Source organism: Stegastes partitus, unplaced genomic scaffold (genome assembly GCF_000690725.1).
Source record: "Stegastes partitus isolate 25-593 unplaced genomic scaffold, Stegastes_partitus-1.0.2 Scaffold866, whole genome shotgun sequence".
NCBI classification, from domain to species: Eukaryota; Metazoa; Chordata; class Actinopteri; family Pomacentridae; genus Stegastes; species Stegastes partitus.
In genome coordinates, this window is record NW_007578597.1 from 24728 (window position 1) to 44260 (window position 19533).

Genomic DNA, 19533 nt, shown 5'->3' on the forward strand with positions numbered 1-19533 from the left:
TGCTCTGACAGGTGTGTGACCAGGAATGACTAAAAATAATAAACTGGGCGTTCTGGTGTCAGATCTGTCCAAAGTTAAACCCAGTTACATGCATTCTACACGCTGCCTTTAACAGTGAATGCAGCTGCGCTCTGTTTGTCATGAGAAGACCTCATTTTAAAGTGTAAATAGTGCAGCACTCTGAAGTTATTGAAGTCCTTCCAGCCTTGTAGTGAACACAGCAGCTTCCTGTGCCGGCTACAGAGACACTCATACAGCTTCATGATCATCAGTTCACACTCTCCAAAAGAAGGTTGCAGATGCAGCCTGGAGCTATTTGAACAAAAAAAATTGGCTCGTCTCTCTTTCTGCTCAGCAAACTTCTCTGACTTCTTGGTTGAAGCCACTCGTCTGTGTGAGCAGCGTCTCCTCCACTGACAGCAGGCCGATGCATGAAGCCACCAGTCAGGAGCTGTGATCCAGCAGCAGAGGAGGGAAAGGCCGTGAGACGGGTCAGAAGCTCAGTCGTAAGAACGTCAAAGGACAGTTCTGATATCCAACCACAGGAGACAAAAGCAAATAAAGACTAAATTAATTGGCTTACAGCAAAAGTGGGCGGGTCCAGGACGCACCGAGCTGCGCCCTGGGAGAAAGTCTGCAGCTGCCAATCAGAGCCCGGGCCGAGGTCACATGATCATGAAAAGTTTTTGCTTACAGGAAACTACAGTCCTTCAATCCATGTAATACTGACAGAATAAGACGTGCGTGGGCGAAGGACCTGGGGTCTGCGTCTGAGGAAGGTCCTGGTCCAACGCAGTGGAGTCAACTGGGAGAGTTTTCTTGTGCAACAGGCAAACAGAGAGTCACTGTAGGATCCTCCACAGGGTGCAGCCCAGTCCCTGAATACTCTCCTCTGGGATCTCTCCCTCTGTGTCAAGTGTAAGACAGAGGTTGGGTCTTACATGCGCTGCATTTGGAAATGTCCTGTAAGATTTAAATTCTGGCAAAAAGTCTCACAGGAAATTGACTCAATTGTTAATAAGAAAATAGGAATAAATTCTGGTTCTTTTCTGTTACATCGTTCGAATGAGGGGCTCTGTTTGACAAGGACCCAGCAAAAATTGCTTCAGGCTGCTTCTCTTGGAAAGAAGATGCATTTTATTCCAGTGGATTAAGGCCAGACCTCCAACTATTAATCAGTGGTATACAGAAACCTTTAAAGTCTTGCCTGTGGAACATCGAAGTTCAGTTCTGATGGGAAATGAGAGGAACTATCTCCCAGATTGCACAGCAGACCTCATACGTGGGGGGCGTAGTGATGTGGTCTGGCGCCCCTCTGGTGCACCTGTGTCCTCATAATGCCCTCTCCTGGGTTGTTAGAGCTCCTTGTGGTCCTTTGCTTCGGTTGTCTCTGTGGACTTATACAAGCTGTGTAGAGCTGGATGTCGTGCACTGCGCTGCTCTTGTCTGCTGCTTGTCTCTTTGGGACCCCAGTGATCTGAGACATGCTCATGCTGTGCTCATGCTTGTACAAGCTGTCTGTTTGATTTCTTTGTTTTGTTTTTGTTGTTTTGAAAAATTGAAAATTCAATAAAAATTATTTAAAAAAAAAAAACAAAAACTGAACATATGAAGACAAAATTAGACAGATGAGGGCCAAAGCTGGTGAGTGTAGCAGGTCAGTGAGCTGTGGAAGTTGAAGCGTAGAAACCACTGTCCTGTTGTAAATATCAAATGTTTCAGAGTCGGTTTGGTATTTCAGACTAAGATGGACTCACTGCCACTTGGCTTTAGGAGTGTAAAATAAATAGGAGCTATAAAGCGCCTATAAAAAGTGTTCGCCTCCTCGGAAGGTTTCTGGTTTTACAGCTTTTCCACATTGAATCATGGTCGACTTCATTTGGCTGTTTTGAATTTACAAAGTCTTTCCTGTCAAAGTGAAAAAAGAATAAATGAAGCAATGTCAATTACTTAAAAATAATAGTCATACAAAGTCCTTTAACGTGACTCACCTACTTCTACACAGATTTGGCCAGTTGGTGCTTCAAGTTACACAATAAGTGTAATAATGATCATCACTGCTGCTCACTGGGAAGCATGGTGGTGGCAGCATCATCATGTCCAGGCCTGCAGCTTCCTCTAAAGGGAGGGCCTTGAATCAGTGCAGCAAAAGTGTAGGGACGGCCAGTCTGCAAGAGAATTTGTCTCTTGGGAGAAGATCTGTTTTCCAGCAAGACAATGACCCAAAGTATACCGCCGAAGCGTTTTAATTTAATGACAAAAAGATGAGCGAGTCAGAACCTGGACTTCAGTTCATCTAAAAAGAGCTGTTCGCTCACAGTCCCTGTGTAATCTGACTGAGCTTGAGCAGCTTTGCAAAGAAGAATGAGATAAAATTGTAGTCTCCAGATTTGCAAGGCTAATTTAGACAAAGGCTCGATGGTGTAACTGTGACCAAAGATGCATCGACTGAATACTGACTTTAAGGAGGTGAACACTTCTGCAGTCATTCATTCTACAGTTTAGAGTTTTAGTGAATTTACATTATTTTGTAGAAACTTGTTTTCACTTTGAAAAAGGTACATTTTTGTCAAAACCTTCTAATTAAATTGACCAAGATTCAAAGTTAAAAAGCAATAAAAGGGAAACACGTCCTCGTCACTTCAGTCATTTCGCTTCGGAGCACTTAAGTCGAACTACTGACAAACTCAGACTGCACAATGAGCAAAGCAAGACATAACGAGGTCTTTTTGTCCCGGTTGGGCTCAGCGACTGAATACTTCTACCTCTGTAATACATTAAAGACACTTACAAGTCATGGTTCTTTCTATCTCACATTTGGAAATTCTTCACACGCCTCACACCGGCTCATTCATCATGAATGACATGACATGACTCTTGCCAGGATAAAGAGTTGGTTTGTATTTCTGTGCTAAACAGCAGCTTTTGTTGAGGACGCAGAGATTTCTGTCCCATTGTTCGACTTCCTGACACGACAGAACATCACAGCCCCTTTAACCTTCACAGTGTGCAGTATCGTGGTGGTGGTCCGTCATGTGCATCTGAGCACAAAAGCAAATAAAGAAAAATTCTGTACAAGTTAAAAGTCCACCAGAGAGCATAAACATACCTAGAAGGAATTGTCCTGTGTGCTGAAGGATCAACGCACACCAAGTAACGAAGCATAATATTAGAATATCAGTTCACACTATGAGAGGAATGAAAAATAAGTCATGTTAACTGTCAGCAGGGTGCAAAGTGTTCAGACTGTGGCCTGGGTCCTACTCGAGCGTCTACTTAATGAGTGCATTAAAATGTGAATAATATGCAGTTTTGTTGGTTAAAAAGCAAATGGTGACGATGCATTTTTCTCTCTAATGGATGGTCATGTTATTGTTCGGGCTGAGCTTCGAGCTCAGCTAAATTATCACTCCTTAATTTGATGAGTAACGGCTACAAGGAAATCTAAAAGCTGATCTTTTCAAAGGTGTTGCCACGGTGCCGCTTTGGGAAACGCACATGAAAGCTGGCAGGAGCTGTCTTGGAGTATGTGTGTGTAAAAATGTCAAGCGCTTCCAGAGTTATTCTCCTTTGGAGCGTTAACTTCACTTCCTCCACTCCGGCCGACGGAGCGTCAGTCTGTCGTGCAGTTTGGAAGGACTTCAGTGATGCTGCTCGACAACTCTGTCATTGTGTTTCCTGTACAGCTCACTAAAGAAGATGATGTGCGCAGAAGTAATCCTCTGTGAAAGTTCAGTTTGGAAAGTTCCTACAGAAGCATGGTGAAGGTCTGCGGGGCCTCTAGAAGGGCGTGTCCATCTGGCTGCCCTTCGCAGCAGGAGACACGACGCCGTAGCTCCTCTCCTGCCACCGCAGCCACTGCATGTGCACTTCTTTCTGCACCTGTCAAACAAGCACACACACAGGTGGGTATCTGCAGACTAGAAGCCTCGCCTGCCTCTTTACATCAGGGACAAGTCAATGGCTCATACCCGACACTCCTCCTATTGTTCAGTCACATTCAAGCACATGGAGCTTCTGGCTGTGAAACAGAGGGTCAGTCCACACGAACGCCACCAGAACCTCTAAACATCACTTTGTACCTCGTGTTATCGTGGCAGTTTTCCCCTCTGTGGAGTTTTATGTGCCAAACTATTGCTTTGCCCCAGATCAAGAAATAGCATCTGAAAATAAAATGTGAAGTGCAAAACTGCCATTATTACTTGTTTTTCTTGGAACCAAACAAGAAAAAGAATACCTTGTTCATTTTGTGAGTTTTAAAGGACTTTTTTACCATGTTAGCTATTTTATGTCCATCCCCCCATTTTCATGCTGCTAAGCGAAGCTGCAACCAGATCTTCAGCAGAGCCACATGAGAGAAGCGGTTATTGTCACTTAGCATGTTCATGCCGTGTGTTTTTGGTGCATCAGTGACATTTTTAAAGCCAAAGAAGTCAAAAATTAAACCACAGTTGTAAATATAGTCTTTTAAATCTACAAGATGATATGAATGCAGGTAAAAGAACTGATCCATAAAATAGAAATATTCCACCTGCAGCCTTTGAGCATGTAAATGGATTTAAAGGCATCGTGTAGCGAGCGCTACACCAGCCTGATGCCGCCCTCACGCTGTCACAGTTTGGCTTCACATTCATCTTTACGGTTTCATAAACGCTCTGGGTTTGTCCCTTGATGCAAAAAGGGCAGAAGAGGTGGGAACTCACTTTGCATTTTCAGCCCCTGACAGCTCTGAACCACTCACCTCCTGCTGGCATATGATCAGGCAGGTTTATTATTCAACAGACGTGTGTGACTTGTGTGATTCGTTGAATGTGTAAACGCTCGAGAGAGTTGCAGCCTTAACTGACCTCTTGATTGAGAAAGCAATAGAGGATCGCCACGAGCAGCCCCTGAAGAAGAAGAAGGTTGCAATCATTAATATTTAGCACTCGTCCACACCTTTAAAAGGTTGCTCATGTCAAGATTAAGTCTAAATGTCAGACACGAATGAGAGCTGATCAGCTGAAAAATGAGAATCCCCCTAAACCAGCCAGACAGTGAGGGTGGAACGCTGATAGTTTGACTTCATGTCTTATTAAAACAAGACTGCATCATCTGAAGGAGGGTCAACTCACTGAATAAAGCACGCCTGACTATCTTCAATTTGACAGATTTATTTTGTTTAATGGTGAGTTGACCAAATGCAAAATGTGGTGGGGTCGATTTTTGCGACAGTCTGTGGATCAATGTTTGAAGTGCTAGAACTTGAGAAATGATGCTGCTGCAGTCCCACTGATGTGTACATATGGTCTCCAATGGCACAACCCTGCTGTGACAGAATAATACAAAGCAGCTATATGATGGTGCAGATGTGGTAAAACTATTTCAATGTGTCTGTCTATCCTGATATTCCACCAACCACAAAACCTTAGTTTCTCACCCTAAGAGACGGAGTTTTCCTCCTGTGACTGGCACCAATAGGAGCTTTAGAAATGTAGCATATGGAGGCATACTTCATCCATCTTCTCTACACCTTAATCCTCACTGGGGGGCGGAGCCTATCCCAGCTGACTCAGGGTGAAGGCAGGTTCACCTGGACAGGTAACCAGTCTATCACAGGGCTACACTTAGAGACAGACAACCAAGCACACTCACATTCACACCTACGGCTGTGAGGCCATGGTGCTAACCACCGAGCCACCTGTAGCCCAGATTTCATACATCCTTATCCAAATAATTCAGCAGGATGCAGCAAACACCAAAACTCCAACTGTGATGCATGGCCAGAAAACCAACATGTAGCACATGTTATATACTGTAAAGGGCAGGAAGTGATCTGACTTTGGAAAGTGCAGATGTCACCTTGTGTCCAGCTTCTCTTGCACTCTCACCAACACAGCTGTGCTAAGCTACTGGATGCCATCGTGCTGGCTGTTTGTTCACTCAGAAATGACACTTTCTTTAATGCACAAGCGATGTATGCAAGCGCAGAAATCAATGCAAATCTGATAACTGAACTGAACTAACCTGAACAGAGCCGTAAGAGAACTGAACTGTCTGGATCCGAGTCCCTACGAGCAACTCAACTCAATTTAATTTAAGCCACTCACTGTTAAATTGACAAAATCTGGGAATCTCTAACCCTTTGCACCTATTGGCTCATGCACCTGTGTGTACCTGTTGCACCACTTCTGCTGTGTATGTTCAGCAAAGTGCAGCATATGAAACATTAGAGTTCCTACAGATGAGCTGTTTGAATAAAACACTTCAGATTTTTTCTCCTAGATGTTTATATCTGCAAATTCCTTTCTGTACTTTTGTGACACACCTCCCTAGAGTCAGTGGTGTGTGTGTGTGTGTGTGTGTGTGTGTGTGAGAGAGTGTGTGAGAGTGTGTGAGAGTGTGTGTGTGTGTGCGTGTGTGTGTGAATGTGTGTGAGGGTGTGTGTGACAGTGTTTTTAAATGCTGGTAAACACTTAGCGTTGCTGTTGAGAAGTGTTCCATCAATAAAGTTTGATTTGATTTTAAATGACCACCTGCTGCTTCATTTCATTCAACACTCTGCAATAAGGCGGTTCTGTTGGATTCTGTGGTTTCGAGGTGGGGACGGGAGCTGAAAATGAGCTTCATGCTGCCCACTGTCATACATCATCGGCCCGAGGCCAAATAAATAAAATGCTGTCTACATGAAATGCACCTATTTTAATAGATGTGATGCACAAGGAAACAGGAGTGCACATGAGGGTCATTATGAGACCCTCGAGACATTAGACTGTGCACACGGCTACAGAGTGTGCGCTGCGAGGCAGTGCCTTCGTACCTGGAAGGATCCCATGCAGAGCTCGATGCAGAGGCGCAGGCTGACGTTGAAGTAGTCGGGCAGAAAATTGAAGAACATGTAGTGAGTACCGAACAAAGGGATGAGCAGGAGGGTGGACTTTGTCAGGCGTCTGTTGCACAGAAGAGAAGAAATGAGGTGCAGGAGGTGAAGGCTTGCTGAGGGAGTCGCTTGTCGGCAGTCTGGCTTAGGGTTAGGGTGAACGCTGATGGACTCGTGGTCACGTGTCAGTCAGGACACGCGTGTGCAGGAAGCAGCAGGTGCATGTGAGGCAGTTTGATGTTTAAGCGAACAGATGCAACAACAGGTTCAGCTGAGTCCAGCACCACTTAACTTACAATCAGCATGTTGTTCGTATGAGAGCTGATATGTGATGTTCATGAACGCTCTGACTGCAGCCCCTTGGTACCAGTGCAACCACAGACGGACCAGACTGCCTCGTTTGTGGGTCATCAGTCATCCGCTGTGCTGTTTGTTTTACTTTTTTTACACAACTCTCATTTTTTCCAACATCAAGGTGTCCATTTATCAGAAGAAAAACTATCAGAGTAAAAAAGTATTTGGGAACGTGTGCATCTGACTGACAGAGCTGAAAGTTCACAATAAACACAGACACCACTTTGAAAACCCAAAAACCATGTCGGAGCAACAGATGAAAGCTAAATCTCATTAAAGCAAATCTCAGCCCTAAAGAACTGATCCTTTCAGATAAATAAAATAAAACCCTGACGTCTTCAGCCCTCTCTGTATTCACTCTTGTAGCTAACAGAGCGTCTGCAGCTGGAGGTTACCTGTACTGAGACGAGTTGTTGAACTGGATCAGCCGAGGATTCAGCTTCTGCATCAGGATTCTCATGATATTCATGAAAAGCATAAAATTGACCTGTTGATAGAAAAATAAAGAAATAAAAGCTTCAGATTAACGGGATAATACCTGGACACGTAGTTAGAAAACCAAAATGATGCTTTCAACAACATGATCGAGTGTCACGGCAACAATAATAATAATAATGAGTACCGTGGTTCTACTCTAACGGTGCAAAGGAAGTTTTCCCCCAGTCGGTCTCCATAACAAAAAGTGAACAAATACTCTAGGTTTGTAATTAGCTGCAGTCATTCCGGCTGTTAGAGCACAACGGGAGCATTTACCGCTATAGAGGCGACGATCGGGCCTTTGATGATCCACCAGTAGGGCGAGTCCTCGTTGACGTCCCAGCATCTGCAAAAGATGGAAGTTCAGTCAGTCTGCAGAGGTTCTCTTTGTCTACATTGAGCTGATCTGTTGCAGAATAAAATAACCTCCTGATAAATTAGAGAGTAAATTATACACGTAATTACAAAGTGAAGCTCAGAAAAGTCAACATTCATGGTGTTTATCTCCCCTAATCCACATCATTCAATTTGTTTAAGCAGCATCCGGTCATGCTTCGCTGTGCTTCTAGCTGTGGTCTTTATGATGGTGACTGTGGTAATGGAGGTTTGTACAAACTCTGTGTCCTCAAAGTACACTCTGGATCCAATCCACAGGACTATGAAGAGCACAGGGACACCTGTGGAAAGGCGGGAAACGAATGTCAGTGAGATGGTTGAATCATAATTACAGGAGACATTGTGTGAACCTGTTTGAATATCAGCTTTTCTAGCATCTGCAACTATCTGTGCAGCAACAACGACCAGTAAATGAACGTTGTGCACGTCATCTCTGCAGTATGCACAGTATAGGCTGGCTCCCATCACTTTCTGACCTCGTACAACATCCTGCTCAGCAGGTTAAGTGGATGAGAACATCTATTATGTGCAAGGACCCTTTTCATTTACCGAGACCTTGGCAATCCAACTTCAACATCGTTTTAAAAGACACTCAACCCACAAAATGTGATGAATGACATGAGCAGCGTCCGCCCCGGGGACGTAAACTTTAATTTGGTTTGTTTTCCTGCGGACGCCGCGGGAGCCAGGAGAGTTTTTATCCGTTCAGATAATAAGCAGGAGACGCTGGCTGACGGCAGTCTGTCTTGTTTAATTTGTGTCCCTGAAGACGGCTGCGAACCTCTGCTGAAGCGAAGGAGGACAGTATAATAAAGCACAAATGAAGACATTTTAAACTGCTCAGCTGATTAGGTTTGAAATTGTTCATTAGATTTTGGATGATGGCGTTTCTTCCTTTGTATGAGAATAACTACATCGTGTTTGTCCTCAGTTTATCGTTATAGAACATTGATAGAAATAAATTACAAAAATATTTCAGATTTTTTTAGAGAAGTAAATGTAAAAAAATCTCAAACATTTAACATTAAACATCTAATTTTTTTTTTTAACAGAAACACTAATTGAATGCTACATTTGTAGACTGGAAATCCAAAAACCTGTTATGACAGTTGAAAAAAGCCAAATATCTGCATCACAGGGCAGATAAAGTCCAAAATAAAGAGTTTTGTTTCAAACCACATGCAAGTCAGATGGACCGGAGACGGCAAAGGGTTCACAGTGCCGACATCTGTGCAATCGAAAAAGAACTAAGGAACGGTCTCGGGGACGTCACACTACAGGCAGAAAGTAAAAAATAGACATTTTAAACGTGTATTTCTTATTTAAGCTGAAACTCATTCTGCACATGATGTCTTGGCTGCATTCATCAGCAGCAGTGTCTTGACACAAACTTTTCCATTTCTGTTGTACTTTTATTTTGTAATAAAGCTTTACTGATTTTGAATCAGACTTTGTTCCTTAAAAACCTTAAAATAAAATAAGCGCCTATATCTTTTCCCAGCTTCTTCTGTAATTCTTAAAAGTGACGTTTCAGAAGCATTATTCTTTATTTTCTTCTTTTTCCCATTTTGTGTTGCTGAAACAAATCCTGGTTGTTGGAGGCGTCCTGATGTGCATCCAAAGACGTTTCAGCGCTGTCCACAGATAGAAGCAGCCGCTTTGTGACGACTAATTGAAGTTTTATTTTAGCCTTTCCTTTTGCCAAAGCAGGCCGTACCACATTTTCTACTTTGAGAAAAAACCTGATTCCAGGTTCGTCCTGTTAAACAGCTTTGAAGAGTTTACATCATCAGAAACGAGAGAAACTTCTGAGCACCGTGGGGTAGAAACAGATGCTTGGTGGTGGTTAATTCAGTTTTTTTTTTACCTTGCCATACCTACGAGTTGCATTTTCATGGGGCTTGAGGTTGCGCTGTCCGCCATCTTGAATTGCAAACATGTTGCAACTACCTGCGATATAATGGTCACCAATTGGTGCAGCTTGGCCCAGTTTGCCACTAAACCTTCAAGACAAAACCTTTATTGGTGGTTGGTTGGACCACTTTGCCACGAGCTAGGAGACCATAAACACTTATCACCAAAACATAAAACTCAGCTTTGGATTCTTTGTGGTTTGGCCCGCTTTGGCACTGAACCCCTCACCGTGTATGAGGCTGTACTGCAAATGCAGGGGATGTAGAATGGCCATGAAGCTCTGCATGTTAAAGTTCTCACCCCATCCCAGCAGGCTGAAGCCCCAGAGGCATCGGCGGCTGTGATAGAAAGAGGAGAGCAGCAGGGAATTGAGGTAGAGCGCCTCCACCAGGAGCCAGAAAAAATTTGCCATGACACAGTAGTGACAGAAGACCACAGACACCTTACAGGCAAACTGGGCAGAAAATATGGAGGAGGAGAAGGAGGAGGAGAAGAAGGGCAGAGAGCAAACGGTAAGGAGGGATTAGTGAGCGAGGAGGCGCAGCTGCTTGCATAAATATGAGAAACTACCCGCAGGAATTTCTTAATACAGCCAAGAAGCTCTTGTCAGGAGTGTCATCATCTTACAGTGGAGAGGGTGCAGTGGTTGGTGTCGTCGCTGGAGAACAGAGTAGCATCCTTTATAAACACCGCCGCAGACTTCAGGATGAAGGTGGCAAAGAGCTGGATGTGAATGAAGTTCCTGGCGCAACGCAGCTTTCTGTTGGAAACACACAAGTGGCCAGACAGTCAGAACATACGACACGGTTTTTACCTTGTTCACATGTCCATATGGTGTTTTTTATATTTTTTCAAAGACACGTCATGTGCAAAATAAGACAAAAACACAGTAGCTGAGCATTTCCACCTTGAAGCTGCAGAGCTTCGATGACAGTTTATTAAAGATTCAGAGTTCTGTGTGGAACAAACCTGAGCAGCCGATCATACCTGGACGGAGGGATTTCCACATCATTCCTCTTCAGAATGAGTTTTTGGTTTCAGCATTCATGGCATTATAGAGTATTTTTTTACACTGTTTAGGCAGAGTTTAAGTGAGCTGGTGTGCTTGAGATGTGATATGAAGGGGGAGGCAGGGACTTTTAAGGAATGAATGGATTATTTTATGTGCAAAACAAACTTCTAAATATGTCATTTTGATAGCAAACATATGTTTTACAGGTTTAAACAACAACTGGAAGGATGACAAACAAGAAAATAAAACCATTGAAGATATATATCACACAAAGAGCCAGATGTATAAATAGGAGAGAGAGGTGGAAGTGATGGTGCTGACTGGGGTCGCACTCATCAAGTGATTCTGTCAGGCCAGATTTATCACCAACACACCAACTGACGAGAAAAAAATCAAACAGTAATTAATAATAATAATGTTTGTTGGTCGCACTTTAATCCAGTGAGTGAGAGGAGAGCCTTGATGTGGTGCCGGAGCTCTCAGGCACACTGATAGCAACTCATCAGTGCAACAGAAAGGTGTTCGCTGCTGGAGCTTTCTGGGAGTTTTTAATTTCAGATGGAGCCATGCTGGGTGGTGTCTGTGTTTCTAGCTTTTATGCTAAACAAAGTTCATCTGCAGGTTCTCATGGCTTCATATTTAGTGTACAAATATGACAGCGGGATCAAATTTACAATCTAGACATCAGCAAGAAATCCCAAATCGATTCTGTCTGCGATGAACAGTAGAGCATACAGAAAAAGTACACACCTCTATATAGTACAAGAACACGTCTTTTTTGGTCAAAAGCTATATCCTTAATAAACTCTGATCGGAAACTGAACATTAACCTCCTGGACTGGAAAATGAAACCAAAGTGCAGTTCCTTGAATGACCACTTGAGGCTGACTCCGAAAGTGAGTCCCCACCGACCTCCGTTTTAAAATGTCCAACTTTAGTGGAAATAAACATATTTACAGTCTGATATATAAAACAGCTTTGGTCTCCATAACTAATTGACACATTCTTGCCAACGGTACACAACTACATTTTCATATAATTAACCCGTTCAAATTCTATTAAGGTTTAAAGTTCTGCATAATTAAGGGTGTGGCCACTTGATATTAATCACTAATGTTTGCCTTTATAGGACAGTTCAGGACCCAGAAATGACTGCGTGGCCTCCCTCAGATCAATCAATGTGATTTTTTGGAGTTCGGTGGAGTCTGTCTGTGCCAACATTTACAAATTCACCACATTGAATTTTAATATGACTGTTAAGAAATCCTGTGTGTGAATCACCATTTTTACATGCAGTTATTGACTGAATGTCTCTTATACAGTTATTGAGCTGAAACCCTTTTCCTCAACAGCCAGAACCCGTCGTATGTAATTTGTTCTGTACCTGAAGAGCAATAGGATCAACACAGCAACAGCCAGAACCACCAGAGAGATGCTGTAGCCGACGGTGTAGATCAGCTTTACTGTGGCGAAGTACGACTCCTCGGTCTGGAGGCAGGATGAGAAAGAAGACTTTGCATGAAAGGACATCATACACAGATATCAAAGCTTTCAAAATGCTGTCAGGCTTCAAAATGAATGTAATGTCTCAAAATGACACCAAATTACAGGCAAGTCTGAGACTAAACTGCACTGAAGAGATGAATGTGGACTAACTGCAAGAAAGCTTTTCCATATTTTAAAATCTTAGTCCGAAGGCAGGAAGACTGGACAGAGCAGAAGACTGAATCTGAAAAAGGGAACTAATTACAGCAATATCAGAACTTGTAGAACTCAAGCCTTTAGAACAACAAGAAATAAAATAGCACAAAGGGTAGCTTCCTCCAACAATAACGATTAAGCACCATTTTCTCTTTGTGAAACCAGATCATTTCAGCTATTACCTGACTTTCAAATCTGTGTGAAAAGATATTTTCCATGCTCTCCGAAGAATCTCAAAAAAGAATGCTGAAAGAAAGAAAAAGCCACAATAGGTATGGCATTTTCATTTCATCACAGCCCCACAAGGGTCAAAAACTTCATCAAGAACCTCTTGGAAAGCGAGGGTTTTTCTCCTCTAGTGGAGCTTGCTTTGGGTGTTGATTCCTGCAGTGGAAACAGGCGGCTCATCCTGTCGCTTCTCCGTCTCTTATCTCCTCGTTCCGGCTGCTTCTCCTGCCGTTTCTAATTTTCTCTGCTGACCTCTGTGCTCTCAATCTGCGGTCTGTCATTCCTCGTTCTGACCTCTTTACCTGCTTCGCCCCAGCAAACCCTCACCTCAGGAATGTCAGCGTCCACGTTGCAGGCGATATGGTATGGCGGGAAGGGCCTGGACCAGCCTGCAGGGGTGCAGTTTCTGCTCACTGACCCTGAAGAGAAAAGGAAGAGATCAAGAAGTCGACAACGCCATGTAGAGTTTAGAATCCTGATCAGATAAGGAATGTACTCAAGTTAAATGTCCGGCTTTTATTAATTTAGTTGAGACTGAAACATCTCAACAGCCACTGAACGGATTGTCATGAATTTTATACTTATACTATTCAAAGGGCTTTATTGTCATTTCAACCACATACAGCTACAGAACACAGTGAAATGAGACAGCGTTTCCCAGATCCAGAGCTACAACACTGTTTTGTTCTATGCGCCCCTGTGAGTTGCATCCTTAGTAAAGTTTGAACTGATACTGAAGATAATTTAGGGCAAGTGGGAACCTTTGGGGTTGAAAAATGAAAGCAAAATGCCAAAAACTGCAGTTCATTGAATGGCCACTTGAGGCTGACTCAAAAACCGAGTCAATCCCCATCGACCTCCGTGTTAACGTGTCCAGCTTCACGGTGGAAATAAACACGCAGACAGTCGGGTCCAAAAAACGGTTTTGGTCTCTACAGCTAATGCCACAATTCTTGCCAACTGTGCAGAGCTGAATTTTTATATAACTCGCTCGTTCAAATCATATTAAGGTTTTAAGTTATGCATTATTGAGGGTGTGGCCACTTTGCATTACTGTTGTGTGCCTTTGTAGGACGGTGGCCCAGAGGACTTCGTGGCTGCTGCCTTTACATCTCGACTTCGCCTGCATGATTCTTATTCTACCTGACAGCAGCCTAGCTTCAATGGAGATGATGCAATATCTATTTTCAATCCTCACACAACCCTTGTAAGCTGCCAGATGTCGCTCTCAAGTCATCCCAGCCGACCCGTCCAGCCGATCTGTCTTGAATCAAAGCCTCAGTGTACCTCTCAGTCTTGTTCAAACGCTGTTATGCATGTACTTCTTGTTTTGCTCATTTCAGACCCCCAGACCTGTTGACTTGTTTGTAAGGACAAAGTTAATTGGATTGCAGTCTCCTGTGGAAATCTGGCAAAGAGATCCGGGTCGAATTCACAATACGACCAAATTAACGAGTTACTCAAAAAGATAAGTCATTAAAAACACACACACACTTTGTGAACTCAGCAGGATCAGAAACACTCCTTGGTTTCACTAGGATAATAATTTAGCTGAATCACAGTTCATTCTCCTGGTTTTATAGTCACCTGTGCTGTTTCTGAAGAGGGAGAAGACTGCAGGACAAGCTCTGTGGACGGTTTCTCCGGTGAATGCATGAGGCCAGCAGCTGACTGCATCCCAGAATGGACGACAACCTTTTCACAAAGAAGGAGGAAGGTTTAAAAATGTTTCATAAATCATAAACTATACACCATCTGAAATATGCAGTTGAATGATATGCTCTGAGATCCAGTGTAGGTAACTGGTGTATATAATGAACGATTATAGATTATAGCAGTGTCGTGTAGCGCTCCAACCAAGTCCTTCATCTTTTGGTAGATTACACACATGAACCCTTAAGTAACCCTCCCCAAAAGTCCCGTCTACAGATGCATCTCAGTCATAGATTACCGGCCGGGTTTTCATTTCCAGACAACTGATAATTTCCTGTGAAGCACTTGTTCCACCTTCGACTCTTGCACTGAATGTGAACACTTGCAGTATATTTCATACCACAGCTATAGTCCCTCTTGAATTTAGAAGAGCTGCTGCTGCTCTAATGGTTTCAGAATGGCTGATGTGAAAAAGCAAAAAAAAACAAAAAAAAAAACACACCTGTGCTTCTGTTTCCCTGCTCGGCAATGTGCTGAAGGCAGCGACGCTCCTCTTTCTCCAGCTGAAATATGTATTCGCATTCAGGGTGCAGACTCGACAGAGCCTACAGGGACACAACAAGGCAAGGAGGTTTGATTAGGTTCTACTTTGGTCATTTAACCCCTAATTACATTAAACAGCTGTGAAACGTATGAAAATAAGGCATGTCCACTTTCAGAAACACACAACAGCAAACTTTTCAGAACCTCCAGGACTGAAAAATAACACAAAAATGCCAAAACTGCAGTTCCGTGGATGGCCACTTGAGGCTGACTCCAAAAGTGAGTCGATCCCATAGAGCTCCATGATAAAATGTCCACCTTTATAGCAGGAATAAACATGCCTGCAGTCTGGTGCAAAACAACGGTTTTAGTCCCTACAACTAATTTCCCCATTCGTGACAATGGCACTGAATACATTTTTTATAAGAATCTCCCATTTAGATGATATTAAGGTTTAAGGTTTTGTGTTATTAAGGGTGTGGCCACTTAGAGTAGCAGGTGGGTGCCTTTGTAGGACAGTCCATGGCCCAAGAAACAAGGCAAGGGAGTTTAAACAGGTTCGATTTTCTGGTCACTTAACGTCTAATTACATCAAAAAGCTGTGATATGTGCATCAAAATAATGCATCTGTCAAGGATAAACTAAATGCAGAATGACACTCAGGAGACATGGAGTTAGGAAAAATAAGGTTTATTGCAGAAACTGATGTTGTAATGACGAGAATGAAAACAAGGCGGGGGTTACCGGTTGTGCGGTGATAGTCCTGGGAACAACGAAGAAGACTTGGGTTCAATGCAGGTGGGAAGCTCGAACGTGGATCAGGAACACAGGGAAGAAATCCTTTATGAAGATGAGGCAGGAGCAGAAGTTCGGAAAGAGGCTCGAAGGAAACACTCGGGTGGTGGCTCGAAGTCGCCATGTAGGGCAACACTCAGGCAAAGAGTGAGTGGTGAGAGCTCACAAGGTGACGACCCAGATGAGTTGCAGGTGTGCAGGTAACACACCTGCAGGGAATAAGTGACAGGGAGCAGAGTTCCTCCAGGACGCCCTCTGGTGGACGCCTGGAGGAGAACATAAACGCAAGCCAAAAACACCATTCCCTGACAGCATTTTGGTTTTTAAAAGGCAGCGACTCCTTTTTTTTAAGTGCACTATAACTGTAAACGTTGGCAGACGCACATATCTGTCCTCGAATGGAAAGTAAAAACAACATCAAATGAGTTTGTTCCAAAGGACAGCGCTGCCTACTGGACACGGAACAACGCTGCGCTCCATCCATTAGTGCCGACCAGAGATTCATGTGTTCATCTGCTCCTGCTCGCTCCACAGGATAACTGGATTTGCATTTGACTTCGGCCTGACATTTATTTCAAACAAATAAGAAAATCTTGTTTCTGGGAAGGTAGAGGGTTGGTGTATCGTAGCTGTTGGAGGGCACTGTGGGAAGAAAGGAAATACAGAAAAACTAAACTGTAGAAACTCTGAATCGAAGTGATTCTAAAAAAGACACGAGGTCATGATCTTTGTAAAAACTCACGTGTTTTGCTCGGCATGCATCCATCACGTGGCACAGAATGTAGTGAAGACCGAATGTAATACAGCAGCAGACGTTGTCTTTGATGGAAGTGAGAGCTGCAGAGAAGTGACTGTTCTCAGAGAAGGTTGTGTCTTGGTCACAGTCTCAAGGAAACCGAACTGTGCAGATATGAATACCAAGAACGAGTAATGTCAGTTGATTGTGAGGATTTTCCCCATGAGAGGGAGGCAGAAGAAAAGACTCAGAGGGAAGAGATGGGCTGGAGCTGAGTTCAAAACATCCACGGCTGATTTGTAGTCCGCCATCAGACGCTCCATTCAGCTTCGTGCTCTTCATATCCCTACTTCTATTTGTTTGCTGCATTCTTCTATCTTCACAACGAGCACCACAATGAAATTAACAGCATGCATAGAAATTTAGCAACTCTTGGTTCTTTCATGTTCTACTGAATTCAGTTCACCTGTAGAAATCTAAAACCCCAGTCTGGCTGAATCTGTGCTGGAGTTTATTTACCACTAAGTCATTGTATTAATGCTGCCAGTGAACTTAAGCCGTCTCAATCTAAAGGAGCGAGCAGCAGACGGGGTCTTTGTTACCCATGACCACATACTGCACTGTGTCCTCACACATGAAATGTCTTCCACAGTTTGTTTGCTTTTTTTGTATTTATCTGGTTCTTTTTTAAATTGCATCTCATGTTGCCCAGAATAAATCTCAAGGAATCGTTGAGCCCTAATTTACAGTGATGTCGAGGGAACGGACAACGGGATTAAATGAGCATAAACAATCAACGAGACGCCAGATTTGAATTGATCGATGGGTACACTTGCACCAAGCTTCAGTGTTTGCTGCAAAATGTTTCAAGTTTGTGCAGCACAAAAGCTCATTTCAGTACATGCATGCAGAGCAGCACAGTAATTCCTGTTGTCTACAGCAGACATTATGTTTTATATGTATGTATGTATGAGCAGAGCCATGGCAGCGACAGTCCTGTGATTTGCACTAAAGCCCGACGAGTGGGGCCTGAACATGGAATTTAGTGATGCAGGTTATCTTTCCTCATCGTACGACAGCAACTGAAGCACCTGCAGGAGAAGTTTACTTTTTATTAATTAGTGTATTCCCCAGTGTATTATTAGCCTTCAATAATTCTATCTATCTATCTATCTATCTATCTATCTATCTATCTATCTATCCATCTATCCATCCATCCATCCATCCATCCATCCATCCATCCATCCATCCATCCATCCATCCATCCATCCATCCATCTATCTATCTATCTATCTATCCGTAGTAGAGTATCCAGGTAGATTTATGGTATTTGGTGCAGATCACTACGTTGGGGCTTTCTATTGGTGATGTTAAATTTGACCTTGGGGGACATTTCAAGGTCAAACTCCAGCTCATGGCCCTTGACTCCACTGTGACTTTAAAACAGTGCAGGACAGACACGTGTTTGTATCAGAAGCCACCTGTAGGCTTCCCACTGGGGGTCTAACATCTGACCTTGACTGATAAATATCATGTAATGTAGCACCCATTTCAACTTGACAACCATCCATCCATTATCTATACACCTCTTAATCCTCACCAGGGTCGCGGGGGGGCTGGAGCCTATCCCAGCCCACTTAGGGTGAAGGCAGGTTCGCCTGGACAGGTCGCCAGTCTATCGCAGGGCCACACTTAGAGTCAGACAACCAACCAGCCAGCCATGATTAGTGGAAGAGAACACCTTTGTTGTGGTGAGTTGGACGAATAATAGTTCACTGAGACTCTTCAGTAAACCCACTTCAGATAGACTCCTTTAGTTTGGAAAGGCTGCAGATCCAATTAGACATAACAGCTCAACACAGCACCTTCATAAAGTCATCCATGTTACTGATGGCGTACGGCTCAGACTTCTGTCCTTGTTTCAGCTCATTTCCATCTCATTTTAAAAGACCTGAGGGGAAAACAAGTGTCTTTGTGACGAGATGCTACCAAGCTCGTAATGAAACAAACCCTCAGAAGATCAATTCCTCTGGGACCCCAGACGCCTCCTCTGAGGAGCAGCGAGCTCGCCCCAGTCGCCGGCTTTCTGAGTTTATTCAGTAGCACAAGCTGGTTCGTGTGCTAAAAATATTTCCATTAAAACATCTATACGAGTTCCTCTGCAGGGGAACAACAACATCTGCAGCCGCACTAAGGCACCAGGAGCCATTTCATGAAATTACAGTTCAAAGGAAGTGCAGCACCTGGGAATTTCACATTTCAATCTGTTTTCTTTTTTCAGTGTTATGTTATATTAGGACGACCAACACAAACAGGAAAGACAGCTGAGGTGGTTTCACAACAGTCCAAACTCAATGTTTTTCTGGCATTTTTGGAAAAAAGGCAGAATTTATGGCCTCGAGCTGCTTCGGGTCATCATTTGGATATCAAGTGGAAAACAGAATGAAAAGTTCACAAGGCACCATTCTGACACAAGAAAGGACTTCTTTATGTGTCAAGCGGCGAGATGCACTTTCTTTGAACACCAGCTGCAGGTTTTCATATCATACGTCTGTACAATGATTTGAACTGAGTGAAGAGTGACATTATTGGAAAAAGCGCTAAAATCCCACCTTTCAGTCTAAATCTGCGTTGACTTTCAAGGTTGCTGCACAAATCCTGAAGAATGATTTCAAGACGGCCTCAGAGACAATGAAAGGCCAGTAAAGGGATGAAGCCTGTCCATGACCTGCCCGCTCTGTGTGCAGGTAACACGTCGACTCTCCTTCAGCTGAGCTCTGTGGTCGCCCTGAAGCCTTCTACAGGAGACGGTGCTGCCTTTCAGGCTGACATCACAGTCTGGAGCACACACACACACACACACAC

General features: G+C 43.5%; 1 protein-coding gene across 1 annotated transcript in view; it reads right to left on the reverse strand.

Annotated features, from left to right (window-relative positions):
- Nucleotides 1-1586: 1586 nt before the first annotated feature.
- ghrhrl (growth hormone releasing hormone receptor, like) overlaps nt 1587-19533 on the reverse strand; it is a 22643-nt gene continuing 4696 nt past the window's right edge. Inside the window, exons 2-13 of the mRNA XM_008293223.1 lie at nt 15097-15199; nt 14529-14636; nt 13269-13360; nt 12397-12500; nt 10628-10760; nt 10301-10454; nt 8307-8367; nt 7967-8036; nt 7609-7700; nt 6800-6929; nt 4848-4889; nt 1587-3882 (exon numbers count right to left, since the gene is read on the reverse strand). Of these exons, the coding sequence (XP_008291445.1) occupies nt 3781-3882; nt 4848-4889; nt 6800-6929; nt 7609-7700; nt 7967-8036; nt 8307-8367; nt 10301-10454; nt 10628-10760; nt 12397-12500; nt 13269-13360; nt 14529-14636; nt 15097-15199 (1191 nt within the window). The 3' untranslated portion in view covers nt 1587-3780. The remainder of the gene's footprint in view (nt 3883-4847; nt 4890-6799; nt 6930-7608; nt 7701-7966; nt 8037-8306; nt 8368-10300; nt 10455-10627; nt 10761-12396; nt 12501-13268; nt 13361-14528; nt 14637-15096; nt 15200-19533) is intronic.